Source organism: Budorcas taxicolor, chromosome 18 (assembly GCF_023091745.1).
Source record: "Budorcas taxicolor isolate Tak-1 chromosome 18, Takin1.1, whole genome shotgun sequence".
Classification (NCBI taxonomy): Eukaryota; Metazoa; Chordata; class Mammalia; order Artiodactyla; family Bovidae; genus Budorcas; species Budorcas taxicolor.
Genome location: NC_068927.1, coordinates 14756570 through 14779125, shown reverse-complemented (window position 1 = coordinate 14779125; position 22556 = coordinate 14756570). Strand labels below are relative to the sequence as shown.

The 22556-nt window shown below is 49.5% G+C and overlaps 1 protein-coding gene across 1 annotated transcript in view; it reads left to right on the top strand.

Moving 5' to 3' along the window:
- Positions 1-22556, top strand: part of ZCCHC14 (zinc finger CCHC-type containing 14) — a 47552-nt gene extending 24996 nt beyond the window's left edge. Inside the window, exons 4-13 of the mRNA XM_052656163.1 lie at positions 8216-8287; positions 10977-11086; positions 11821-11915; positions 11997-12051; positions 13006-13285; positions 14618-14709; positions 15023-15150; positions 15997-16137; positions 16227-17696; positions 18713-22556. Coding sequence (XP_052512123.1) covers positions 8216-8287; positions 10977-11086; positions 11821-11915; positions 11997-12051; positions 13006-13285; positions 14618-14709; positions 15023-15150; positions 15997-16137; positions 16227-17696; positions 18713-18768 — 2499 coding nt within the window. The 3' untranslated portion in view covers positions 18769-22556. The remainder of the gene's footprint in view (positions 1-8215; positions 8288-10976; positions 11087-11820; positions 11916-11996; positions 12052-13005; positions 13286-14617; positions 14710-15022; positions 15151-15996; positions 16138-16226; positions 17697-18712) is intronic.

The following is a 22556-nucleotide window of genomic DNA, read 5'->3' as shown; positions in this document are numbered from 1 at the left end:
CCTGGCGTGCTGCGGTTCATGGGGTCGCAGAGAGTCGGACACGACTGAGCGACTGGACTGAACTGGGGTTACTAACCTGATGTGCCCTTAGGGATTTACAGCCGAAACTGTATTTGTTGGGTGGTAATTTGAGATACTAAGGGAAGGTAAAGGTGGACATTTAAAAACACACAGCTCTCCTACCTGTGAAGCACGCTGCCCGTTGGTGCGGCTTCAGTCGTGTACACGCTCTGGGCAGTAAGCTGCCCTCTCCTGCTTGTGACTAAGCGAAGTGGCTGCCTGTGGGGTGTGAGTGTGTACCATGCGTGAGCTTTGGTTTGGGCATCCCATTGCGCTAGAAAGATGAGGTGCCTTATGGTTGCCTAGTTTCCAGGGTTTAACCACGGTCTCTGGCTGGCTGTGGTCAGAGCTGCAGTTCTGTAGAGGGGAAGGACCATGGACCCTGTGGGAACATCTCTGCACGCACCTGTAAACTTACAGATTCTCTGTCATCTCACACACCCGTCTACAAAAGCAAGTCCCAGGAGCATTTTTCTGTTCTAGCAATCAACACGATGAAGCTAAAATTTGCATGGAGAAAATTCCCTGGTAGTCCAGTGGTTAGGACTTGGCACGTTCACTGCCATGGCCCACGCTCAGTCCCTGGTTGAAGAGCTAAGATACTGCATGCTGTGTGGTGCAGCCTGCGTAAATAAGTGAATGATAAATAGCATGTACATGGAAAAAACTACAGAGCAGTCAAAACAGGTTTGAAACGAACAAATTGGAAGACTCAGCACCTGGTCTCAGCACTGGTGTTGAAGGGCAGGGCCCTGACACCCAGGTGCTGCTGAGAAGGGGAGGGGCCACCCCTGGGGCCAGAGGCGTGCTCACATGTACACGGTCGGTTGATTGTTTGGAGGACTTTGGAGAATATCATTGGTGTTTTTAAAGATGAAACATTTTTAAAATTTTCTAAGCGACTTTCTTTTTTACACTTCTGATGAGAGAGGTATCACATACCATAAAATTCATCCATTTTAAGTGTTCGGTGTTGAGACCTCCCTGGTCATTCAGTGGCTAAGACATCTGCGCTCCCAGTACAGGGGACCAGGGTTCGATCCCTGGTCAGGGAAGTAGATCACAACTAAGCCCCAGTGCAGCCAAATAAATTAAAAAAAAAAAAAAGTTCAGTGTTTTTACAATTTATTCAGAATTTAGTAACCATTACCACAATTTAATTTTAGTATTTATATCACCCCAAGAAGCCCCATGCCTGTTAGCAGTCATTGCCCTCTCCTTCCAAGTCCCAGGCAGTACTAATCGGCTTTCTGTCTCTGGGTTTGCCTGTGCTGTGTATTTCTCATGAGTGCAGTCATACATATGTGATCTCTTGTGATTGGTTTCTTTCACGCAGATGATGTTTCTGTAGCTCATCTGTGTTGTATCATGTATTGGTACTTCCCTTCTGATGGCTGAGTGAGTCTGCACTGTGTGGATGGACGCATTCTGTTTGCCTGCTCAGCAGCTGGCTGGTACACTTCTGGGTTGTTCCCACTTTTTGCCTCTTACGGGTAACGCTGCTGTGAACATTTGTGTACAGGTTTCCATGTGGACAAATGCTTTCGTTTCTCTCGGATATACACCTAGGACTGGAATTACCGGGCCTTTTGGCTTACAGATATTTTCTTTCGCTGTGTGGGAATTTATTTCATGTTCATGATGCTGTCCTTTGACACACAGACGTTTTGACTTTTGTTGAAGTCCAGTTTACCTACTTTTTCTTTCGTTACTCGTGCTTTTTGTATTTAAGAACTCTTTGTCTAAGCCAAGGCAATAAGGAGTCATTCTTGAGTTTTCTGATAAGAGTTTTATTGTTGTGGAATTCCCTGGCAGTCAGTGGTTAAGTCTCCACGTTCCCAAAGCAGGGGGCACGGGTTTGACCCCTGGTTGGGGAGCTAAGGTGCTGCATGCTGCTCAGCGTAGCCAAAAAAGGCAAACAAGGGAACTGTGGCCCTCAGAAGGACAAAGGCTGCTCGGGCGCCATCACTCAGGCTTAAGGTCCCTCCTTGCCCCCGAGTGCTCCGTATGTGTTCTGGGACAGGCAGCGCTCTGATGAGCCAGAGCAGCTCAGGCTCCCACTGCCTGCGGCTCTGCTCAGGGTTGCCCTGGGCTGGGCTTGGGGTCGGTGGTGGTGACTGCTCCATCTTGTGGGCCAGGCCTCCTCTGCTTTGGGCTAAGGCCCTGGATGCCACACCACCCTGGTCAGTGATTATTGACAAAGGTATAAAGGCAGTTCAGTGAAGATAAAGGTTAGTCTTTTCAACAAACGGTTCTGGAGCAGACAACCACATGCAAAGAAAAAAGAATCTTGATCAAACCTCACCTCTTGTATAGACGTTAACTCAACTAATTTTGGACCTAAGCATAAAGCATAAACTGTAGAACTTGTAGAAGAAAGCACAGAAAAAAGGTTTGTGACTTAATCAGGCAAGTGCTTCTTAGGTAGGGTACCAAAACATGACCCATAGAAGACAGAGTGAACGAATTAGGCTTCATCAGCATTTAAAACTTGCTCTTTGAAAGGCTCTGTGGAGAAAACTGAAAGACAAGCCACAGAACTAGGAGAAACCTATTTGTAAATTACGTGTATGTTAGAGGATTTGTATTCAGACTATAAAAAGAACTCAGTGATGAGAAAATAAGCCAATAAAAAATGCACAGACGTTTTACCAAGAAAGATGTGTGGATGGCAGAGAGCACACGTGAACAGATGTGCAGCGTCCTTAGCCGTTAGGAAGAGACCAGTTAAAACCACCACGAGCTAATGCTGCCTGCCCATCAGAATGGCTGAGATCCACAGGACTGACCACACCAACTGCTGGCGGGTATGTGGAAGGACTGTCCTGGGAGCATAAGACGGTGAAACTACCTGGGGAGACTGTTCAGCAGTTTTTTAAAAAGTTAAACATACTCCTAAAATATGACTCATCGGCCCCACTTCTAGGTCAGTACCCAAAGGAAGTGAAAGTATGTGTTCATACAAAGGTTTGTCCACAAATGTCTATAACAGCTTTATGTGTAAGGCCCCAAATCGCCATCATTGGGAGACTGGGCGTACACCGTGTACTGTGACCACGCAGTGGGCTGTTGGGCATGGAGGAGCGGTTACTGATGCAGTATGGACAGAGAGAACGCCACAATCGCACGTGTGAAAGAAGCCAGGGAAGAAAGCATGCTCCTTCCGGGTTTATTTAGATAAATTTAGAAAATGCGAAATAATCTGCAGTGACAGAAAGCAGGTCAGTAGCTTGCTGGGGAGGGGTGATGGCTATGTCCGTTATATTGACCAGAAGGATGGTTTCATGGGTGTATCTGCTCTGCTCAGTCGCTTCAGTCGTGTCCGACTCTGTGCGACCCCCATAGATGGCAGCCCAGCAGGCTCCCCCGTCCCTGAGATTCTCCAGGCAAGAACACTGGAGTGGGTTGCCATTTCCTTCTCCAATACATGAAAGTGAAAAGTGAAAGTGAAGTCGCTCAGTCGTGTCCGACTCTTAGCGACCCCATGGACTGCAGCCCACCAGGCTCCTCCGTGCATGGGATTCTCCAGGCAAGAGTACCGGAGTGGGTGCCATCATGGGTGTATACGTACGTGTAAACCGACCAGAGTGTACATTTTAAATATGTGCATCTCAGTGTCAGTTATACTGCAATAAAACACTTTTAAAAGTTACCTGAGGATTAATTTTTGTCCACAAAGCCCTAAATAGGATAATAATTAGGATAAATTGTCCTTTAAATAGGTTGTCTTTTGAACTTGGAAATGAATATCTATTGTACCATGGCCAGAACAGTAAAAACCTTTATTGGGAGTGTCTGCCGTACCACGGTGAAGGGTGCCCTCTGTTGCTTACAGTGTAGGAAGACTCAGGAAGCAAGTTTTTTCTGGAAGCTTTCACTTACTAAGGGGAAAGTCAGCGACACTTCCCGTGCCCCCTCCCCCCCTCATTTTCTCAGCCTTATTTATCTCTAGTTTTAATTTTTATGTGTCATTGTTATCCAGGATGCAAATGAAAGGTTATTTTTTTTTATAGGAAGATGTAAGTAACAAATAGACTACAAGTAGGAGTTCGAGTTTCCTGTTCTTTTTCCTCCATGGAGTTGGTTTTGTTTTTGCTGAAGTTGTAATTGCTAGTTACTAGTTACCGTGGAAATCAAATCCAGGAAGCAGATGACAGAATCTTTTAAAATACAAACTGATTTTGTATCCATGTAGAAATGTCCACGTTACCCGCTTCCCCACACTCACTGTCGAATAACTTAAACATTTTTAAAAGTATATTTTTCTTTACTTATTATGCATGAAGGACAGGGTGGGAAAAAACCCCAGAGGATGACCCAAACGCTTGAAATGCCTAGCAGACGGGAGAGTGCTGTTGACTTAGGGGGGCTGCGGAGCAGCAGCGCCGAGAGCCCCGCTCTCCTCACGCCGGCTCTGGGGACCCAGCTGCTGCTGTACTGCTGACTCTGCGACCCCACGGGATGTAGCCAGCGGGCTCCGCTGTCCTTGGGGTTCCCCAGGCAAGATACTGGAGCGGGCTGACTGCACGTTTATTTCAGTGCTGCGTCTTCTGTAAAAGTTGGCTTTTCCATCTTGAAACAGTCTTCACTGCCCTGGATGCTCCCTCGTTGCTAGCTGAGGGTCAGTCTTGACAGCTGTTTCTTGCTCAGTTACTGCTCCCATCAGCTCCACGTGTGCAGAGGCCCCAGTGCGCGTGCTCGCGGCGCCAGCGGGCACCCTGCGCCTCAGTGCTTGTGTGGCAGCCGGGCCGTGTGGTGGACGCTGAGTGCTTTTCCTTGCCAGTGCTCTGCTCTTCCTGGGGCTAATTGTCTCTCTCTGTTTGTTGCTTGGGAACAAGTACTTGGAAAACACCTTTGCCCCTAAAGTTTTCCCTGGTTGTGTTCAAATGGGTCCAACATTCCGTTGGTTTCCCCTCTGGAGCCGTGGCCCTTCTCCCACCTGGACTCAGGCTGGCACCGTCTCGTTGAGGCCCCTGTGTCTTCACCTTGGGGTCCCCTCTTCCCTTCCAGCTCTGGTTCCCTGCTCTTGGCTCACAGATCATCTCTTGTTGCAGGTCAGTTCTGGTTCTTGTAGCTTCTTAGAGAAGGTCCTGGGGAGGCGCAGTTGCCGACTTTCACGTTTGGCAGTGTCTTTATCCATCTGCCCTGACACGTTACTGGGAATACAACTCTAGACCAGCCGCCGTGTTTCCTTAGGAGCTTGGAAGCACTTCTTATTTCCTGTCTTGCAGTATTACTGTTGAGAAGCATGGCTCTGTTCTACAGTTTCCAGAAGTTTTAGGACCTTTTCTTAGTTCCAGTCACTCGCACATTTCTCAGAGCCAGACTTGGGTGTAGGTTTCCATCCTCTGTGCTGGGACGCATCAGTCCTTTTTACTTAAGCCCGTTAACTTGGGGACCTTTTCTTGAATCATTCTTTTGATTTCCTCTGCCCCTTTTTACTTAAGCCCGTTAACTTGGGGACCTTTTCTTGAATCATTCTTTTGATTTCCTCTGCCGCTTTTTACTTAAGCCCGTTAACTTGGGGACCTTTTCTTGAATCATTCTTTTGATTTCCTCTGCCCCATTTTTCTCAGTTTTATTTTGGAACTCCTGCTGTTGGCATGTTGGACCTTAAGACTGGCCCTCTGTTTTATTTCTTTTTGCCTCTATTTTCTTTCCCTTTGACTTTTTTGATTTACTCTGTGGAAGAGTCCTTCATCTTCTGTATCTTGAATTGAATTTTTCACCTCTGCTGTCCTGTTTTAAACTTCGAAGAACTCTTGTTCCCTGACAGTTCTTTTCTCATAGCATCCTGTTCTTGGCGATGCTTTCTTCTTGTAGTTCACAGCAAATCTTGGTGGTAGTTTTAACATTAAAAACCAGTTCCAAAAGCACGTGGTCCGTGCTGCTTCCAGGCTGCCTTGCCCTTGGTGACTGTTCTGCCTGTCCTTGTGTTTGGCTTCAGAGCTCCTCAGAGGCCTGCTGGCATGTCTAGTGGTTCTGGGCACATGAGGGCTGTGACCTGAGTAGCAGGGCCTCTTCCTAAGCTGCTGCCCCTGCACCAGAGGGTGCTGGGAGCAAGACAGACAGTCAGAGGAGTCAGACTCTGAGTGTGAAGAAATGCTTACCTGTTCTGTGCATGCCATGCTTTTTTGTGCATGTTTAAGATACATTGAAGTCCATCTCTTTAGGTCTCAGTGGCTCTTTGAGTGAGTGCAGGTGATAGGAAACGACTGTGGCAGCATTTGATTGGCAGTGTTTTTTCTTGCTGGTACAGGAGCCGTGGGTTAGCTTATGACTGATGCTATCCTGGGCTTGCTGGGTCATGTGTCTCTAGCTTGTGGCAAGATGCCAGGCTGCTCTCCTGGCCCACACCCCTCTGGGGGCTCGCCGGCCTCTCTTCTGGCTCAGGGCTGGGTCAGGTCAGCCTGCAATTCCTGCAGAGGTGTGTTGCTGAAGTCAGCTGGTTTCCAGTCCTTGCTTTGTATCTGCCCTGGGTGGAAACATCAACTCCTTTTGGAAGTCAAAGAAGATTATATCAGGAGCAGGCAACCCAGAATAGTTGTGCCTCTTTAAATGTCAGATCGTCAGGGAAGCAGATTGTCTGTTTCCATGTAACATGGTGTGTTTGTGCTGTGCTCACCATTTGGGTGTTGGACTTGGTGCTCTGAGTTGAGTTAGGGCGTGTTCATGCCGCGCGACGTGCAGCAAGTTCTGCTTGGACGACCACAGTGCCAACAGTGCCTGGGCCACGCATCTAAAGCTAGAGAGCCCTCACCTTTGATCATGGCTGCTGCTGCTGTTTCAGGTGGGGAGCAGCTCACTACCCCCAGTCTTGTTTTTAGTGCTGTTAAAAGATTTAATTATTTTAAACAGAAAAAATGGTGTAGGTATTTTCATTTTAGTGTAGGTAGATTTTGGATGGCGCACAGCACATTCATTAAAAAATGCTAGCACTTGTGATGAATTCTGGGAGGCGTTGATAATTCAGAGATAAAGGAGAAAGGTTCCTTGCCTTGATCGATTTGTATTTTGTTGGGGCTTGAAAAACACACCTTAGTAATTGTTCTGTGCTATGACAGCTCCAGACTAGAAAGGGACTCGTGCGAATTTCAACAGGGAGGAGAGATGCCAGCCTTGAGTTCAGGCCTGGGAGACCGTCAGCAAACATGCAAGAGGCCGGCGGGTGGTGGGCGCTTGAGAGTTGCTTGATTATCTCCAGGCTCTAGTTTCTCTACATCAGTGTGCATGTAATGCTTCCCTGTGGGTGATGAAGACTGTCAGTCGTTTTAGTTCCTGACTTGAAATCCTCCAGTGCTTCTGGACTTCCGGGTGAACGGCATGGTTTCATGGTTTAACCTTTCTTGTTCTGGGCCCTGCTTCCCTCCCGTCCCACCCTCTTCCCTCTGTCCTGTCTCGCTCCTTCTGAGTTCAGCTCACGCCTTTCTCAGCGCAGGAGAGCCTCTAACAGGTGTCTGTGCTGACATAGGTGGAAAATACCACAGGCAGTGCTGGGAAGCCAGCCCCCTGCCCCAGGGAACTCACAGTCTATTTGGGAAGATGGACATTTGTGGTCGTGAACTAAAACTGCCCGCTGTCACAGGTACAGGGAGGAAGGACAAACACCAGGCTCCGTAGAGCTTCCGGAAAGGCCTTTCTGACGTTCCCTGCTGCGTTCTTCCCCCACCCCCTGCAGTGGAAGCTGTTCCCTGCTCTCCCGGTCCTGACTGCCCTGACTTGTGTCAGACTCCTGAGGGCCAGCGGCACGGCCACAGCCCTGAGCGTGAGCACTCACTGGACGGGCTCACTTCTCATAGCGTCTTGACTCCATGTAGACAGACAGGGGTCCCCACGTGGGGGGCTGTGCACACAAGCACAAGCAGTCGGGGTCGTCACGGACTTTATGACGCTTTAAGGGGCAACCTTAGACTCCACGCATGAGTGACTTAGTGATGTTTGAATAATTGTGCAAAACAGGAAGTTAAGCTTTAATGGACTAGAGTTACGTGAACATCTTTTCTATAACACACCAAGGGGTATATAAGCACACGAGGCTTTTATAAAGTCTCGTCTCACTACCGCCATGTACTGGCTGTGAATCCCTGGAAGAACGTGCTGTGAATTGAGTATGTGGAGTCTGTTTTTAAGGTCTGTTTATTTATTTGTTTTTAAGGTCTTGTGGTCTGATTCTTCAATCACATCAGTAACCAAATCTTCCTCTGAAGTGACTGAATTTATTTCAAAGGTAAGGTGATTTAAGGGCTCTTATAAGAATTACAGGGTCCCATTCATCGCGGTCAGAAGGCAGCCTGACGTCCATGGACGCTGCCTTGAGCCAGGGCAGTGAGTGCAGGGTGGCATTCCCGCTGGTGGGGCGTGTGGTCCACACTCCTGCCCGTTGTTGAGAACTGGCCGGGGCAGAAAGATGTGAGTCCGCGGGTGCCAAGGGCTGTTGGGCTGATGGTGGTCTGTTGCTCTCCAGCCACGGCTGAGGGGCTGGGGAGGGGCTTCATGGGCGGCAGTGGGCAGAGACTTCACCTGCTCTCACCTTGATGTGTTTACATGTTGAATCTTCCTGTTTGTTTTTGTTTTTTCAAACATTTTAAAAAATTGAAAGGCGGATGATGTACATCCTGCTTGTTTTTAAATTGATTCAACAAATACCATTTCACTCAACACCAAGCTGCTCTTTACCACCGTACACTCTTGTGCATCCACACACGCCTGCATGTTTAAAGTCGCCCAGCCTGGTCTGTGCCAGGTGGTGAACCACTGTCTTAGCCACAGTTGAGCATCTGAAGTGGCCACCTTTGCCAGGTGGAGCCAGCACGGCTGCAGTGTCTCCAGAGTGCAGCTGGCAGTTTGATTATCAGTTCAGTTCAGTTCAGTCGGAGTCAACTCTTTGCATGAGGTGCCCAAAGTATTGGAGTTTCAGCTTCAGCATCAGTCCTTCCAAAGAACACCCAGGGTTGATCTCCTTTAGGATGGACTGGTTGCATCTCCTTGCAGTCCAAGGGACTCTCAAGAGTCTTCTCCAACACCACAGTTCAAAAGCATCAATTCTTCGGCGCTCATCTTTCTTTATAGTCCAACTCTCTCATCCATACATGGCCAGTGGAAAAACCATAGCCTTGACTAGACGGACCTTTGTTGACAGAGTAATGTCTCTGCTTTTTAATATGCTGTCTACTTTGATTGTAAGATCAAGGAAAACATCCCATGGGAGAAAATCGAGTTGAAAAGCTTGGACAGAAGTTGCTCGATCGCACCTTTGTTTCGGCCTGCCCTGCCCTGAAGAGCGCCACAGGCCTTCTTTCTAGGGCTGTGGGTCCTGCCCCGGGCTATCCTGCTCCTCTGCACCATGTAGACCACTGAGTTTCCTCTTCTCCAGGCCTCCCTACTTGTTTTGTTGAAAAGTGCTTCTTTGGGCTCCACTCAGGCTGGCAGACCTTGCCACTCTTGTCTGGGTATTTGCAGCAGCTGACACTCCCCTGGCTTTGGCGCCTTTGCCCTTCCTGGGCTTCTGCCTCACTGTCTGGTCCATCCCTTCCTTCAGTATTTCTTCTGCTCCACTCTCTCTTCTCCTGGGCCTTGAGTTACGTGTACTTGAACCTGTCTTCAAGTTGAGGGATGTTTCTCCTCAGCTCTCTCCAGGTTGCTGATGAGCTGAATTCTTCATCTCTGGTACCATGATTTTAGGGGTTCTTGTTCATTTTCAGTTGTCTGATAGCTCTGACATCTGGGTTATTTCTGAGTCTGGTTCTAATGATTATCTTGACAATAGACTCCTACCTCTTTTTTATCTTACAATTTTTGATTGAATGTTAGACATCATGTCTAGAAACTAGCCTGGAAATGGAATCCATCAAACCATTAGTGTGGCTTTGGGTTAGTCTTGTCAGGAGCAGAGCTGGGTTTGGGTTCCTCCAGCAAGACCTGCTGGTCCCTGGAGTCTCGAGAGGAGTGTGGCGGTGTCTTGCCTCACCTGTGGGATGGAGTGGGTCTGCCTGCCCTATTGATTCCACTCCCAGGGAAGGTGCTGTTACTTGTTGCTGGGGATAGATTTGTGGTGGGGATGGGGCCCCCCCGTCCTGGTGCAGCCCGAGGTCCAGGCACAGGGTTGGGCCCTTTCTCATCATCGCCGCCCTTCCCTCCCCAGCACCTGACCTGGTCCACTCTGTGCTCATGCAGGCCCCTCTGCTCAGGAGGGCTTCCTGCCCTTCCTTGACGCTAGAAGGATTTTGTTTTTACCTTCCCTGAGAAATGACCAGTGTCAGGAGGACTTCCTTTTCTTCCTCTTCTCCCAGAGGCAGGAAGGTGTTTTGCCTCATCCCCAGAAACTTGGGGTGTGCTTGAGCTCTGAGAGCGGGCACTGTCTCATCCCTCCCCCAGTGGCCTATGGGCTTTCTGCTTTGGATGGAGAGCAGGCTCCGGGGGAGGTATGGGGTTTCCCGCCTGGCCCCCGGGACAGCCGTTGCACGCTGTGCCCCCTGCAGAGGCTCCCTGGGGCCTGCCGCCCACGGAAGAGAGCTCGGAAGTGAGGGGACAGTCTCCCTGTCCCGTGCCTGGGCTCCTGGCCGGCTGCTGTCTGACCCTCACTCCGCCTGTGGGGCGTGTTCATCCCTGCCCATCTCCTCTGCCCACTCGAAGGGCAGCCACCTCTTCCTGGTGCTCTGCCGCGGCTGGACGGCTCACGTGCTCTGTCTCCTCGGAGGGCAGGTCCCTCTTGGGGTTGGGCCGATGCGGTGGCTTTGCCGGGCAGCTCCCTGTGCTGTGGTGGGCTGTGGCTTCCTGCGTCCCGGTGGGTGCAGAAGCCCAGACTCACCCCGGCAGACGCCGCCTCCTCGCACCTGCCTGGTGTTTCTCGCACTGAGCAACCCTGGTTTTGTAAAGGAGATTGTGCCAGACTCCCTGTGCCTTTCCGTCTCTTTCAGTTGTCTCAGCTGCATCCTGAAGAAAATTTGGAGAAATTCATTCCTTGCTTAGCTGGCCCAGATTCCTTTTATGTAGAGCGAAACCATATGGATCTGGAAGCGGACCTGAGGTAATGCTCCCCCCACACCCCTGCAAGGCCACGGAGAGCAGCCCCCTGCAGCAGCACCGTGTGACTGGTGGACCCACGGCCCTCGGTGTTGTGGGTGGGGCTGGGCTGCCTGGTCACGGAGGGGCTGCTCAGGTGACGTGGTCTGGGTGGTTCTGGTCTCCTCTTCAGTTACAGAGAATTTGAAGGATCTTAACAACCTAGGCATGCTTTTGAGGATATGCAATTGAAGGAATTCCGAAGTATATGCCACCACATACTGTAATTTTGACAGTCTTACGAAATAAAATCTGGTTATTCTTTCTCTTATGTAGTAGAAAGGATGAAACGAAGACCTATAAAAGGTCTCCTGGGCCCAGAGTCTCTGGACACTGAGGGTGTCCTGCATGCTGTCCTGTACACATTTACGGAGGGAGCCCTGCTGCCAGGGCCCGGGGACTGGGCCCGCCGTCGGAGTGCCCCCCGGCAGCTGAGACCACAGGCCCTGTGCTGTGGGCCCCGAGAGACTCTGTTCATACAGTGTAATACAGTGTGAATGCGGGAAGGGGCTCCAGGAAACACGTGAATCCTGCCAAGAACTAAACTGAATACAGCAGGAAGATTAGAGGTTAAGGTGCTTCTGTTTAGTTTTTCTCTGATACAAATGCCTCTTAATGGAAAATTAAAATTTCTCTCCCAGTTACATCTTGGTAATAATACATTTTAATGCTGATAAAACCACTCTGTTTCTTTTTCAGGTATCTGGCTTCGTTACCGTCTCATGTGTTAAAAAATGACCATGTTAAGAAATTTTTCAGCACTTCTTCTCCCACCCAACAGCTTCAAAGTCCAAGTGAGTTTGTAAAATGTAATTCAGTAAAAGTGGAAATACTTTCATGGTCTGTGAATGAATTGTTTTCACTTTAACTTGTAGGTCCTGGCAACCCTTCCCTTTCTAAAGTCGGTACCATGATGGGCGTGTCTGGAAGGTGAGACTTCTCCCATGCAGCCAGCACATTGCCAGTCAGCCTTGCTACAGAGCTTGCTTCTCACTGTGTGTCAGCAGTTGTTTCTGGAGTTAAGGCATTCTTGATCTTAGTCTTGACTAGTAATATTGGATAAGAATTGGATAGAGAGAATCTACTTTTTGATTTCTCAAAAAATAGAGAAAAAGGGGTTCTCTGAGCCACTGGAATTAGAATTCCCAAAGACCCTTATTGCAAATGCCAGTTTCTGGGCCCTGTACATTCTAGGACACCAGAATTTCTGAGAATCTTCATTTTTACAAGCTCTCAGGCAGTGGTTAAGCCCATGAAGGGCCAGAGTTGCTGCTCTAGGGGTTCTCTGCCAGCTGGGGCCCTAAAATGGGCTGACCTCACATGTGGTGGGTGTGCGCGCGCGCACACACACACATGCATGCGTGCACACACACACACAAACACACACATACACACTCGGTCCTACTGACGCTATTCAGGCAAGGAGATCTTTGGTGTCCCGCCTTTCTTGTTCACCCCCACCTGGAGTGTGTGAGCACATGGTAAATCTGTGGGTCTGCAGTTTAGTGTGGAAGGGGCTGGGACAGAGAGAGATGTTTTGCTCCTTCCAGCTTTCTGGAATTTACTTAAAAAAAATGTTTGGAGTCGATTTTAGTGTATGATTGTTAGTATCATCCTGTGATAGAAGCAACAGAAAAAAACTAGGCAGCTCAACCGGAAGTCTGGTGGTGACACACACACGTGTGTACACGTGCTCAGCACCGTGTCTAGACAGGTGCGTGCACACGGCCATGTCCAGACGGTCACCTAGGCGGTGGTGTGGTGGCAGAGGCCGCAACTTGAATGCTAGTGGTGGAGTCGGCCGCAGATGCAGTCCAGATCGAGGAGCTGGTCTTGAGTGGAGGCCGTGGAGTTTTGAAAACCACCTGTCTGCTGTCCTTGCAGGCCTGTGTGCGGAGTGGCTGGCATCCCGTCCTCTCAGGGCAGCGCCCAGCACCACGTGCAGCACGCGGCCAGTGCGGCCGCCTTGCCCCACTGCTCGCACTCGGGGGGTGCAGGCTCGGCGCTGGCCTATCGGACCCCGATGGACAGCTCGCCCGCCATCCTGATGCCGTCCAGCCTGCAGGCCCCGCAGACCCAGGAGCAAAACGGGATTTTAGACTGGCTTCGGAAACTGCGTTTGCACAAGTATTACCCTGTCTTCAAACAGCTCACGATGGAGAAGGTATGTTGGTTACTGGCAGGCAGATAGAATGTGCTTGTTGTCTCGGGTAATCTTTCTTTCTTCGGACCTTGTTTCCAGAGGAACCGAGCTGGGTTTGGGCAGTGTGTATGTTGTGGGGGTCATGCCACCTGGTCCTTAACACTGCCAGATGCGTGCTCCCCAGGTCCCACGAGCTCGCTGGAAGGGGCCGTGGATTTGAATTTGAAGCTGCCTGCAGCTGGAAACAAAAACTGGAACATAAATTGCTTGTGAACGAACAGCTTTTTAAAGGTAGTTTGGGGTCTTCCCAAGTAGATGCTTGCTGTATGTGATGTGAAGAGTGTTGTGCCTCCAGCCACCCTGCAGGGGGTAGAAGTAGTGGATTCTGGTGCTTGTATCCCCCTTGCTTAGACGGCCCTCAGTGCAGGCCTTTTTAAAGGCCCCCGCATACTTTGACCCAGGTAAATCCAAGTTTCAATGTCTCCGGTAAGTTAGACCTGTATGGGATGTTTGAACTCTGAGCGCCCTCTGCTGGATAAAGTGCTGTGGTAGCTTTGGTCTCTAAACATTTCCTTTGTCCAAAAACCTGCAATTGAAGAACTAGAAATCAAGCTTTTACTGCTAATAAAAAACACATTTTAAGTATATTTTCAGTACTCTCAGTTTAGGATTCATAAGTCTTAAAAACAACAGATTTTACTATCCTTGCTCATGATCAGTTTAAAAAGTTATAGTCTGATGTATGTAGTTGAAAAGGCTAAAATCACAGATCATATTATGGACTGGCACGAGAACCAAGTAGGATGTTTTTCTTAGTGTAAGGGCAGTGGGTTAGGTTCCCATTCAGTTTGGATGGCACCTGCTTTTCTGGATCACTTGATACCCAACAGAGTTGCTGGTGTCCCGTGACTCCAAGAAACAAGAGCCGCTAAAGAGGACGATGCTCCTGTCTGTGGGAGTTGGGTCCCTGGAGCGGGAGACACTTCCATGAACTGTATCCCAGTAGCAGTTGAGACCGCAGGACACTGTCCCAGTCACCTGCCTGCACAGTACGCACCTTCCAGGGGCCCCACCTTCACCCAGCTATGGTCCAGACACCTGTGCTAAAGGCTCAGGAGACACAGCCCGTGACCCTCAGATGCAAAGTGGGTGTCTTGTATTTTGGACTTTGGACACCAAGTCACTTAGCAAGTAAAAGTTACAGCGTTTCCCTGTCTTTTATTATCTGGTTAAGTTTTATGGGTTTACGTATCCGAGAGGTTGAATATGTTTATTAAGTTAAACTCCAAGTTTTTTGTTTTCAGAATCCTAATTAATTCTCAGTAACTTTGTAATTTGTTTCTTCTGTGGAAGTTTCTGAGCCTCACGGAAGAAGATCTAAATAAATTTGAATCCCTCACCATGGGAGCAAAGAAAAAACTCAAGACTCAACTGGAGCTGGAGAAGTGAGTGTGAGATTGTTTATGAAATGTGTTCATTTTAGTTTCTAACATGAGGAACAGATACTAGGACTTGCTACTACTGGTGGCTTATCAAACCTTAATTAGTACTCTTAAAACTCTACAAATGTGGCTTTGGTTTGCTAGGAACGACCCTTTAGAGTGAATCTGACAAGTCAGTTATCTTCTACCCTGGGGATTATTTGATGGAAATCACCCTTCTGTGGAATATGTATACTTAAGTAGCATCTGTGAAGCATTGAGAGTTTGTTCAGCAGACCTGAACACTCGGTTGTTGGTGTGCTTTCCTGTCACACAGGGAGAAGTCAGAGAAACGGTGCCTGAACCCCTCGGCCCCTCCCCCAGTCAGCAGCAGCGGAGTGGCCCGCGTGCCCCCCACCAGCCACGTGGGGCCCGTGCAGACGGTGCGAGGCAGCCACGCTGCAGGTGGGTGGGGCCGGGTGCGCCTGGACCCAGGACCCTTCTGGGGACGATCAGACCTCAGGTCACACCACTTTTCCATTTCCATCTGCTAGTACTTAAAGAGTTACTTTTCATCGTTTTAGCCCTTATAGTTTCTTCAGTAGACAAGTAGAAGGGACCTTAGGTTTGCAGCTGAAGACAGGTGACTTGCCTGAAGTTGTTTGGGCAAAAGGTTTAGACCCAGAAACTGCTCTGGTGAGAGGGAAAGAACAGAAAATGTGAAAATAGATGCCAGTCTCTCCCCTCCACGTGGGTGCAAAGAGGTGGCCCTAGGCTGCTGCCCTGCAGGTCCACCCTGAAGTCCTTGATGCCAGACCACCAGCCCTCTCCCCTCCCCCTGCCTTCCTCTCCTCAGGAGCAGGGGTGGAGGACCACGGCAGCGGCCCTTCTGCTGCTTTCCTTATGCACTAGAAACATCAAGAGTGACAGGAACCAGGAAGGAAAAACTGTCAGTGCATCTTTTCGCTACTTGTTTGACTGAAAAGGTCTTGTGTCCCTGGGCCTCAGAACACAGAGGTCTCTGTGTTGGTGGAGGGCTGCTATTGCAGCACCTGGTGGTTGGGGGTCCTTCTCCTGGTCTGTGGTGTGTGCTTGGGGAGTCGAGGGCACAGCCCCATGTGCGTCTGCCGTGTGGGAGCCTCAACCCCGTGCACATAGGGCCAGAGCAGGACCTGCCTCCTTGGGGCTGATGTGAAGACAGACGCGACAGGCATGCCTGTGGGCGGGAGAGGAGGGCACAGGCAGCGTTGTGTCCTGTGGCTCGAGGACCTCGGTGCCTCCTTTGGACTGTCACCTGTTCCTTCTCCACAGCGCTGCGGGTGGAGGTGGAGCAGGCCCCTCACCAGACGGCCCGGGAAGGCAGCTCCTCTGAGTGCTCCAGCTCCTCGCCCAGCCCGATGGGCGTGCAGGCCCGGGAAGAGAGCTCAGACAGCGCAGAAGAGAACGACAGACGTAAGGATGCCCGCCCTTCCTGTGTGGCTCGCGAGGCGCTGCCCCCGCCCGGCCCAGGCAGGCTGTGCTGATGCTGTTTCCACTTCTAGGTGTGGAGATCCACTTGGAGGGCCCTGACAAGGAGAAGCCTGTGATGCTGCTGAACCACTTCACTTCAAGTTCCGCCCGGCCCACGGCGCAGGTCCTCCCCGTGCAGAACGAGGCAGGCTCCACCCCGTCGGGCCACCACTCGCTGCCCCCACAGATGATGACGGCGGCCTCGCACATCGCACCCATCAGGATGCTGAACTCTGTGCACAAGGCGGAAAGGGGGGGCACGGACATGAAACTCCTCTCGTCCTCTGTGCACTCGCTGCTGTCACTCGAGGAGCGCAGTAAAGTCTCTGGACCAAGAAGCAGCATCAAAGTGGACAAGAGCTTTGGCAATACCATGATGGACGTGCTCCCCTCATCCACCCCCCATCAGCCCATGCAGGTCCTTTCCGGACTCGCCGAGAGCAGCTCCGTGTCGCCCACTGTCTCCTTTGGTCCCCGCACCAAAGTTGTCCATGCGTCCGCACTGGACAGGGTGATGAAGCCGGCACAGCAGCCGGCCCTGGTGGTGGAAGCCAGCACTGCTGCCGCGGGGACGTCCAGCACCGTCTTCCACGTGGCTCGGCCGCCCATCAAACTCCTGGTGTCTTCATCTGTCCCTGCGGATTCCGCCATCTCTGGGCAAACCTCCTGTTCTAACAACGTGCAAATAAGTGTGCCCCCTGCAATAATAAACCCCCGGACTGCTCTGTACACAGCCAACACCAAAGCTGCCTTCTCTGCGATGAGCAGTGTGCCCGTGGGCCCCCTGCAGGGCAGCTTCTGTGCGAACAGCAACACTGCCGCCTCCAGTAGCCACCCATCCCCATCCTTTGCAAACATGGCCACCGTGCCCAGCTGCCCAGCCCCCAGCTCCAGCCCCGCGCTCTCCTCGGTCCCCGAAAGCAGCTTCTACAGCAGCAGTGGCGGCGGCGGCGGTGGTGGCAGCTCCCCTGGGAACCTCCCCGCCTCAGCCCAGAACCACCACCACCACCACCACCATCAGCAGCAGCCGGTGCCCCAGCAGCCGGCACCCGCCCCGCCGCCCGGCTGTGTCGTGTGCACGTCGTGCGGCTGCAGCGGGAGCTGCGGCTCGAGCGGCCTGACCGTCAGCTATGCCAGCTACTTCCAGCACCCGTTCTCGGGGCCCTCAGTCTTCCCCTTCCCGTTCCTGCCCTTCAGCCCTGTGTGCGGCAGCGGCTACATGGGTGCCCAGCAGTATGGCGGCGGCGCCTTCCCGGTCGTGCACTCGCCCTACGGCGGTGGTGTGGGCCCCGAGCCTGTGCTGGGCGGCCAGTCCGCCTTCACCGTCCCGCCTGTGCAGAACTTCATGGGGGCGGCGGGCGTCTACCAGGCCCAGGGCTTGGTGGGCAGTAGCAATGGTTCCAGTCACAAAAAGAGCGGGAACCTCTCGTGTTACAACTGTGGGGCCACCGGTCACCGTGCTCAGGACTGCAAGCAGCCGTCCATGGACTTCAATCGGCAAGGTAAAGGCTCTCGAGGTGGAGAGATCCAGACAGGAGTGTCCTTTTTATGAAAATAATAATCAACTTCCTTTTTTCTAAAGCAAGCAAGAAGTGATTTTCAAGTGCTCTCTGAAAAGGCACCAAACTCTTGACGGGCCGTGCAGCCCCCGAGGGCAGCTTTGGCCCAGAGACTGTCTTTATGATTTCCGCCTGCTCCTCACTCCAGTGTGGCTCGCTGGCCGTGGCCCGACGGCTCCGCGGTCTGTCCTTTTGTGCCACGTGACTGGGGAGCAAGCGTGGGTGATTCAGAGCCATCCCCAGTGTTCACTGAGGACCGAGGGCGTGGCGTGTGAGCGCAGGCGCTGCCGATGGGGCTCTGTCCCCGCGTGTGTCCCTGGCCCCGAGTGGCGTGGCCGTGGCCGCCGTGTGGCTCGTGGTGTCCTCGCTCCCTGTGCTGTGCCTCCCCCTTTCCTGCTTCCACTCGCTGTCTTTTTGTCTCCTTTAGTCAGGTGTGTCTGCTGTCGTTACCACACCAGGTTTGTTCTTGCCTTTTTTCTGGGCATGGGGAAAGCTGGACAGTCAGCCACTTGTTTTCTGGAGACTTTTGAGGGGAGCTGCGCAGACAGCCTGGAGTCGGGTCTGGTGGCAGGTGGGGTGCTTGTGGGCTGTGGCCACTCCCGTTGACAGAGATGGTGCTGCGTCTCCTGAGGCAGCGAGCCCAGAGCCCTCTGTGGGGTTGGGCCTCCCTGGCCCTGCCCCAGGGAAGGGGCCGATTCTTGCTGTCTGAGCTCCCAAAGTTTGAGGGAAAGGACTGGGAACTCTGCAGTCTCTGCACCGTTTATCTGATTTGATAAACTTTACAAATGAGTTTGGGGGTGCAGCAGGGGAATTGGGAAGTGGTTAGAAGAGGTGGTTTAGATTTCCAGCACCTAAATCTTGACCAGTGACTCCGGAAATTACTTTGGACAGATCATGGCAGTAATTCTATGGTGATTCAAATTTGATCTCTTTTTTTTTTTTTTTCCCCCCTTCTCTAGGTACTTTTAGGTTGAAATATGCCCCTCCAGCAGAAAGTCTGGACTCCACAGATTGATATTTTTCTCTGGCAACAGAACACTATTAAGCCATGGAGACCTAAGGAAAATTAAATACAAAACTGAGAAGTCTAGTTGCTGTTGAGCTTAATATTTTTAATCCAAAGGTGCTTTACTTTACTAGACTGGATAGAAAACCTAGCGTAGGAATGCATCAAACTCAGTTTTATTGCCAAAATCCTAGACGGGAGCTTGATGTCAGGACTGGCCTAGTGGGTATCTCCACTGTGGGTGAAAACTGGCCACCTCCACTCTTGGTCGCAATGCAGAGACCTGCCGTCTCCTGAAGAGCATTGCCGTAATTGGTCCTTCTAGGCTCACACGTAATTCCAGGGCAGCTACGTGAGGTTGGAATCGAGAACTGAAGGTCGGAGTTCTCCAAGTGGAGTTCTACCAGTCGGACTCTTGACACCCCTGGTGAGGGAAAAGGTCGCCTTTGTTTTGTTCTGCTCGTTCCGTTTCGTTCTTGCAGTGGTTAGGCACTAATCTCTGGGCTTTTTAAGGGTTGCACTACAGAAGAATGTAAACTGATGTCAATCTCTGCAGTTCTGGGAGACAAGACTCCCTGAGACCAGTCAGTGCAAGACACTCAGAGAATCCGTCTTTAGAGTTGGCACCAGCAGGCTACATGACTTAGTACACAACAGAGATTTTAGTATTCCTTCCCTCCTTAAAAGCACTTGTAGCAGTTTCAGGTTTTTATTTTTTCCTGCAAATACATTTAAACTACATTATTAAGTAGAAATAGTTATTTGCAACAACTTAATTTCTAAAAGGGTCCAAGTCCCAGAGAATCCCTAGCTGTCAAAGCTTTGAGGACACCTTCCTTCCCAGCCCTTCAGAGCTTTGAGTCCCGTCGTCTTCCCCATGAAGGAACCCTGGCAGACGCGATAGCAGCATGGCCTCGTGAGCGGCACTGATGGGAGGCTGCGTATCCTTAGCCAAGTTTGCAAGTTATTTTATCTCCCATGGACTTCCCAAGGACCCCAAGGCTCACTGCTAACGGATTCACACTTGAGACAGACCTTTCAACAGTAATACAGTCCTACAATCTCTGAGCAAACGACTGAAATTTTCTCCTGTCAACTTCTTTTGTATTAGGCTCTGTATCAATAGTTAATTCCATTAAAAAAAATTACCGGAAAACTACGATAGAAAGTGGTTAAGACTCTGAAAGAGACTACACCAACAGGACAGAGCTACAAGATCTGCAGAAGTCTAGTTGTATCAGGTGGGAAATAAAGCCCACCACGCAGCTCTCAGTTTACCCCACTGCAATGAGAGCTTTTGTTGTGAAAGTTAGGGACTTGAAGCTTCATGGCTAAAGGGAATTTTGTGCTTCAATAATACTGTTTTAAATGCTACAGCCTTCAATGTTAAAATACTGATTGGTAAGGCCTTGCCCAGGGATTTTCCAGTTGAATATTTAAAAGAGAAGAAAATAATAATACTCAGACCATTCTTAAAATGGGACAATCAGCCTCATGCAGAATTGGTATAAATCAAGAGTACCCTAGAATTTGAGGCATTGTGTTGTAAGGCTTCAAATTTTTGAGATCAGTTTCCTAGCTTCTTGGAAACTAAAGCAGAAAGTTGTTACTTTTTTTAATGAAAGGCTTTTAGTAGAGTTTTTTAGAGTTTTATTTTAGTAGAGTTTTATTTCTATGCAATGCAGAATTGACAGACCTCTGTATTCTCTCTCTTCTTGGCACACAGTATTACCTACAGTTTTGAAGTAATGATGATGCTTACAACAGCTTTTTGGGGGAATGTTACATTGATCTCTTAAATTATAAACACTACAAAATGTCAAAATTGTGAGAACTGACACAACTTTGCCTTAAAGAGTACTAGACTGGAACTTGTCATATTATGTTTAAGGAAGACTTGGAGTGTTCATTGATGTTTACGATTTTAATATTTCTGAAGGCCGTTACAGTGGCCTGGATATGTGCTGAAAGCCAAACTTTTAAAATTTTTGGTTTTTTTTTAAACAAAGAACTATTTTAAATAAATCCTATTTCAACACAGTGAAATTGTTGAAAACTGTCTCATAACAAAAGAGAAAAATCATATTTAGGTTTTTTTTTTTAGTCGTCAGTATTGGGGAATGAAAGTGTCTGTTGTTACCCTTGTAACTGTTTTGATAAATATTAGAGGTTAGTGTCAAATACAACAAAAAATCAGAACAAACTTCAACTTGAAGTATGACATTCAAATTGAGAAATAGGTTCAGACATTGTGTGGCTGTGTTCCAGTCATCAGAAGTCTCAGAGAAACTTCTAGCTGTCTTTGAAAATGCGTGTGGCCACTCAGAGTTGCTAACGGTAAAACGTGAACACGGGACACACAGGCACAGAGCATTCAGTTGCCAAACCGTAAGACCTCTTCTTGAGTGAGTGAGTCCCATACTTGAACTTGGGAATATTTGCTAGCAGTATTGTCTCTGATGAAATTTCTCTCCAGAAGCAACCACAGTCAGTGAGCCTAAAAGAGCATTTGGCATTTCCTCAGAGGATGTCCTCATCAGCTAGAAACACAGGTCAGACTGACCCTTTCAATTAGTCATTGAAGTTGTGGGCTGTTTCCAAATGCTGCGGCCCCAGGTAGGTGTGGCCCCAGCCACTTTGCCCTGTGTAGTCTGTCATATTTTAAAGTTTCTATCCCCAAGAATGGGGAAAGTGGAATGTACAGATTGAAGTAGATACAACGTTGGGATAAAACACTAATCTTTTTTTTTGTTTTTTAAAGCAGAACACTCGATTTTCTACCTTATTTTCTAATTTTTATTTTATGATATTGAAAATTGGGAAGTGTATAAATGTTAAAAACTTCTAATTGCTAAAGAGCACTGAGAAAATGGGAGCTAGCACTTAGAATAATAAAGACAAAACTATTTTCTTGAAAGCAGGTATGTGATTGGATGTTTTTAAAAAAACCAGCATCATTTATAATCTCCAAAAAATTACACGAGTTCAGCTTGTTAATATAGTAGTCAAGCAGGTTCAGTATTTTAATTTACCAATTTAGAATTCTAGGTCCTTTACCGCAAGAAGTCCCACAGTTAGTTTATACTGCACACTGTACGGAGGTGCAGAGCGGGTAGTAACTTTGCCTAACGTTACATGGCTGTAACGCGTTCCTGTCTGAGCACGGGCTGACCGAGGCTTGCATCTGTCCACCCACTCCAGTGTTGCTAGTGAGCACTTTTCTGAGCGGGAATCAGGTTGCACCCTCCTCGCTCCCTGTCATTGTCACTCTTCCTGCTTCTGTGGTGGCTTACTAGATGCCTTGCTAGTTTTACACACTGATAACTGATGGCGTTACGTGTCCAAGAGTCTTAAAGGTTGTAAGGGAAACCGTGGCCCTGCTCAGCTCAACCACCCGTCCAGTGGATGGGCCTATGGACCCTGAGCGAGGTGGCCGTCCTTTCCAAAGTGCAGATGACTCCCAAAGAATGAAGCAGGTGACATGTACCTCCATGGGTTCTGAAGAGGCTCAATTACTTAAAAGTCCCGAGGTTCTGAATCAAAGTGAGTATCTTTAATCAACACTTGCAAACTATGTACTATGCTGGTTGAGGCCAAAGGTCAGTTACTACACTGTTATTGGAGAGGGGAGCGCCGGCCAGTCCGTCCCGGTGCTGTGAGGAGCCCCTCATGCGTAAAGTTCTTAGATGCACAAAGACAGGCTTTGGTACTGAAACTGAAGACCTCGTGTACTCAAGAATCTTCACAGCTTCTATTGGACATACTTCTTTTTAGGAATGAAGGAAAATTCTCCCATT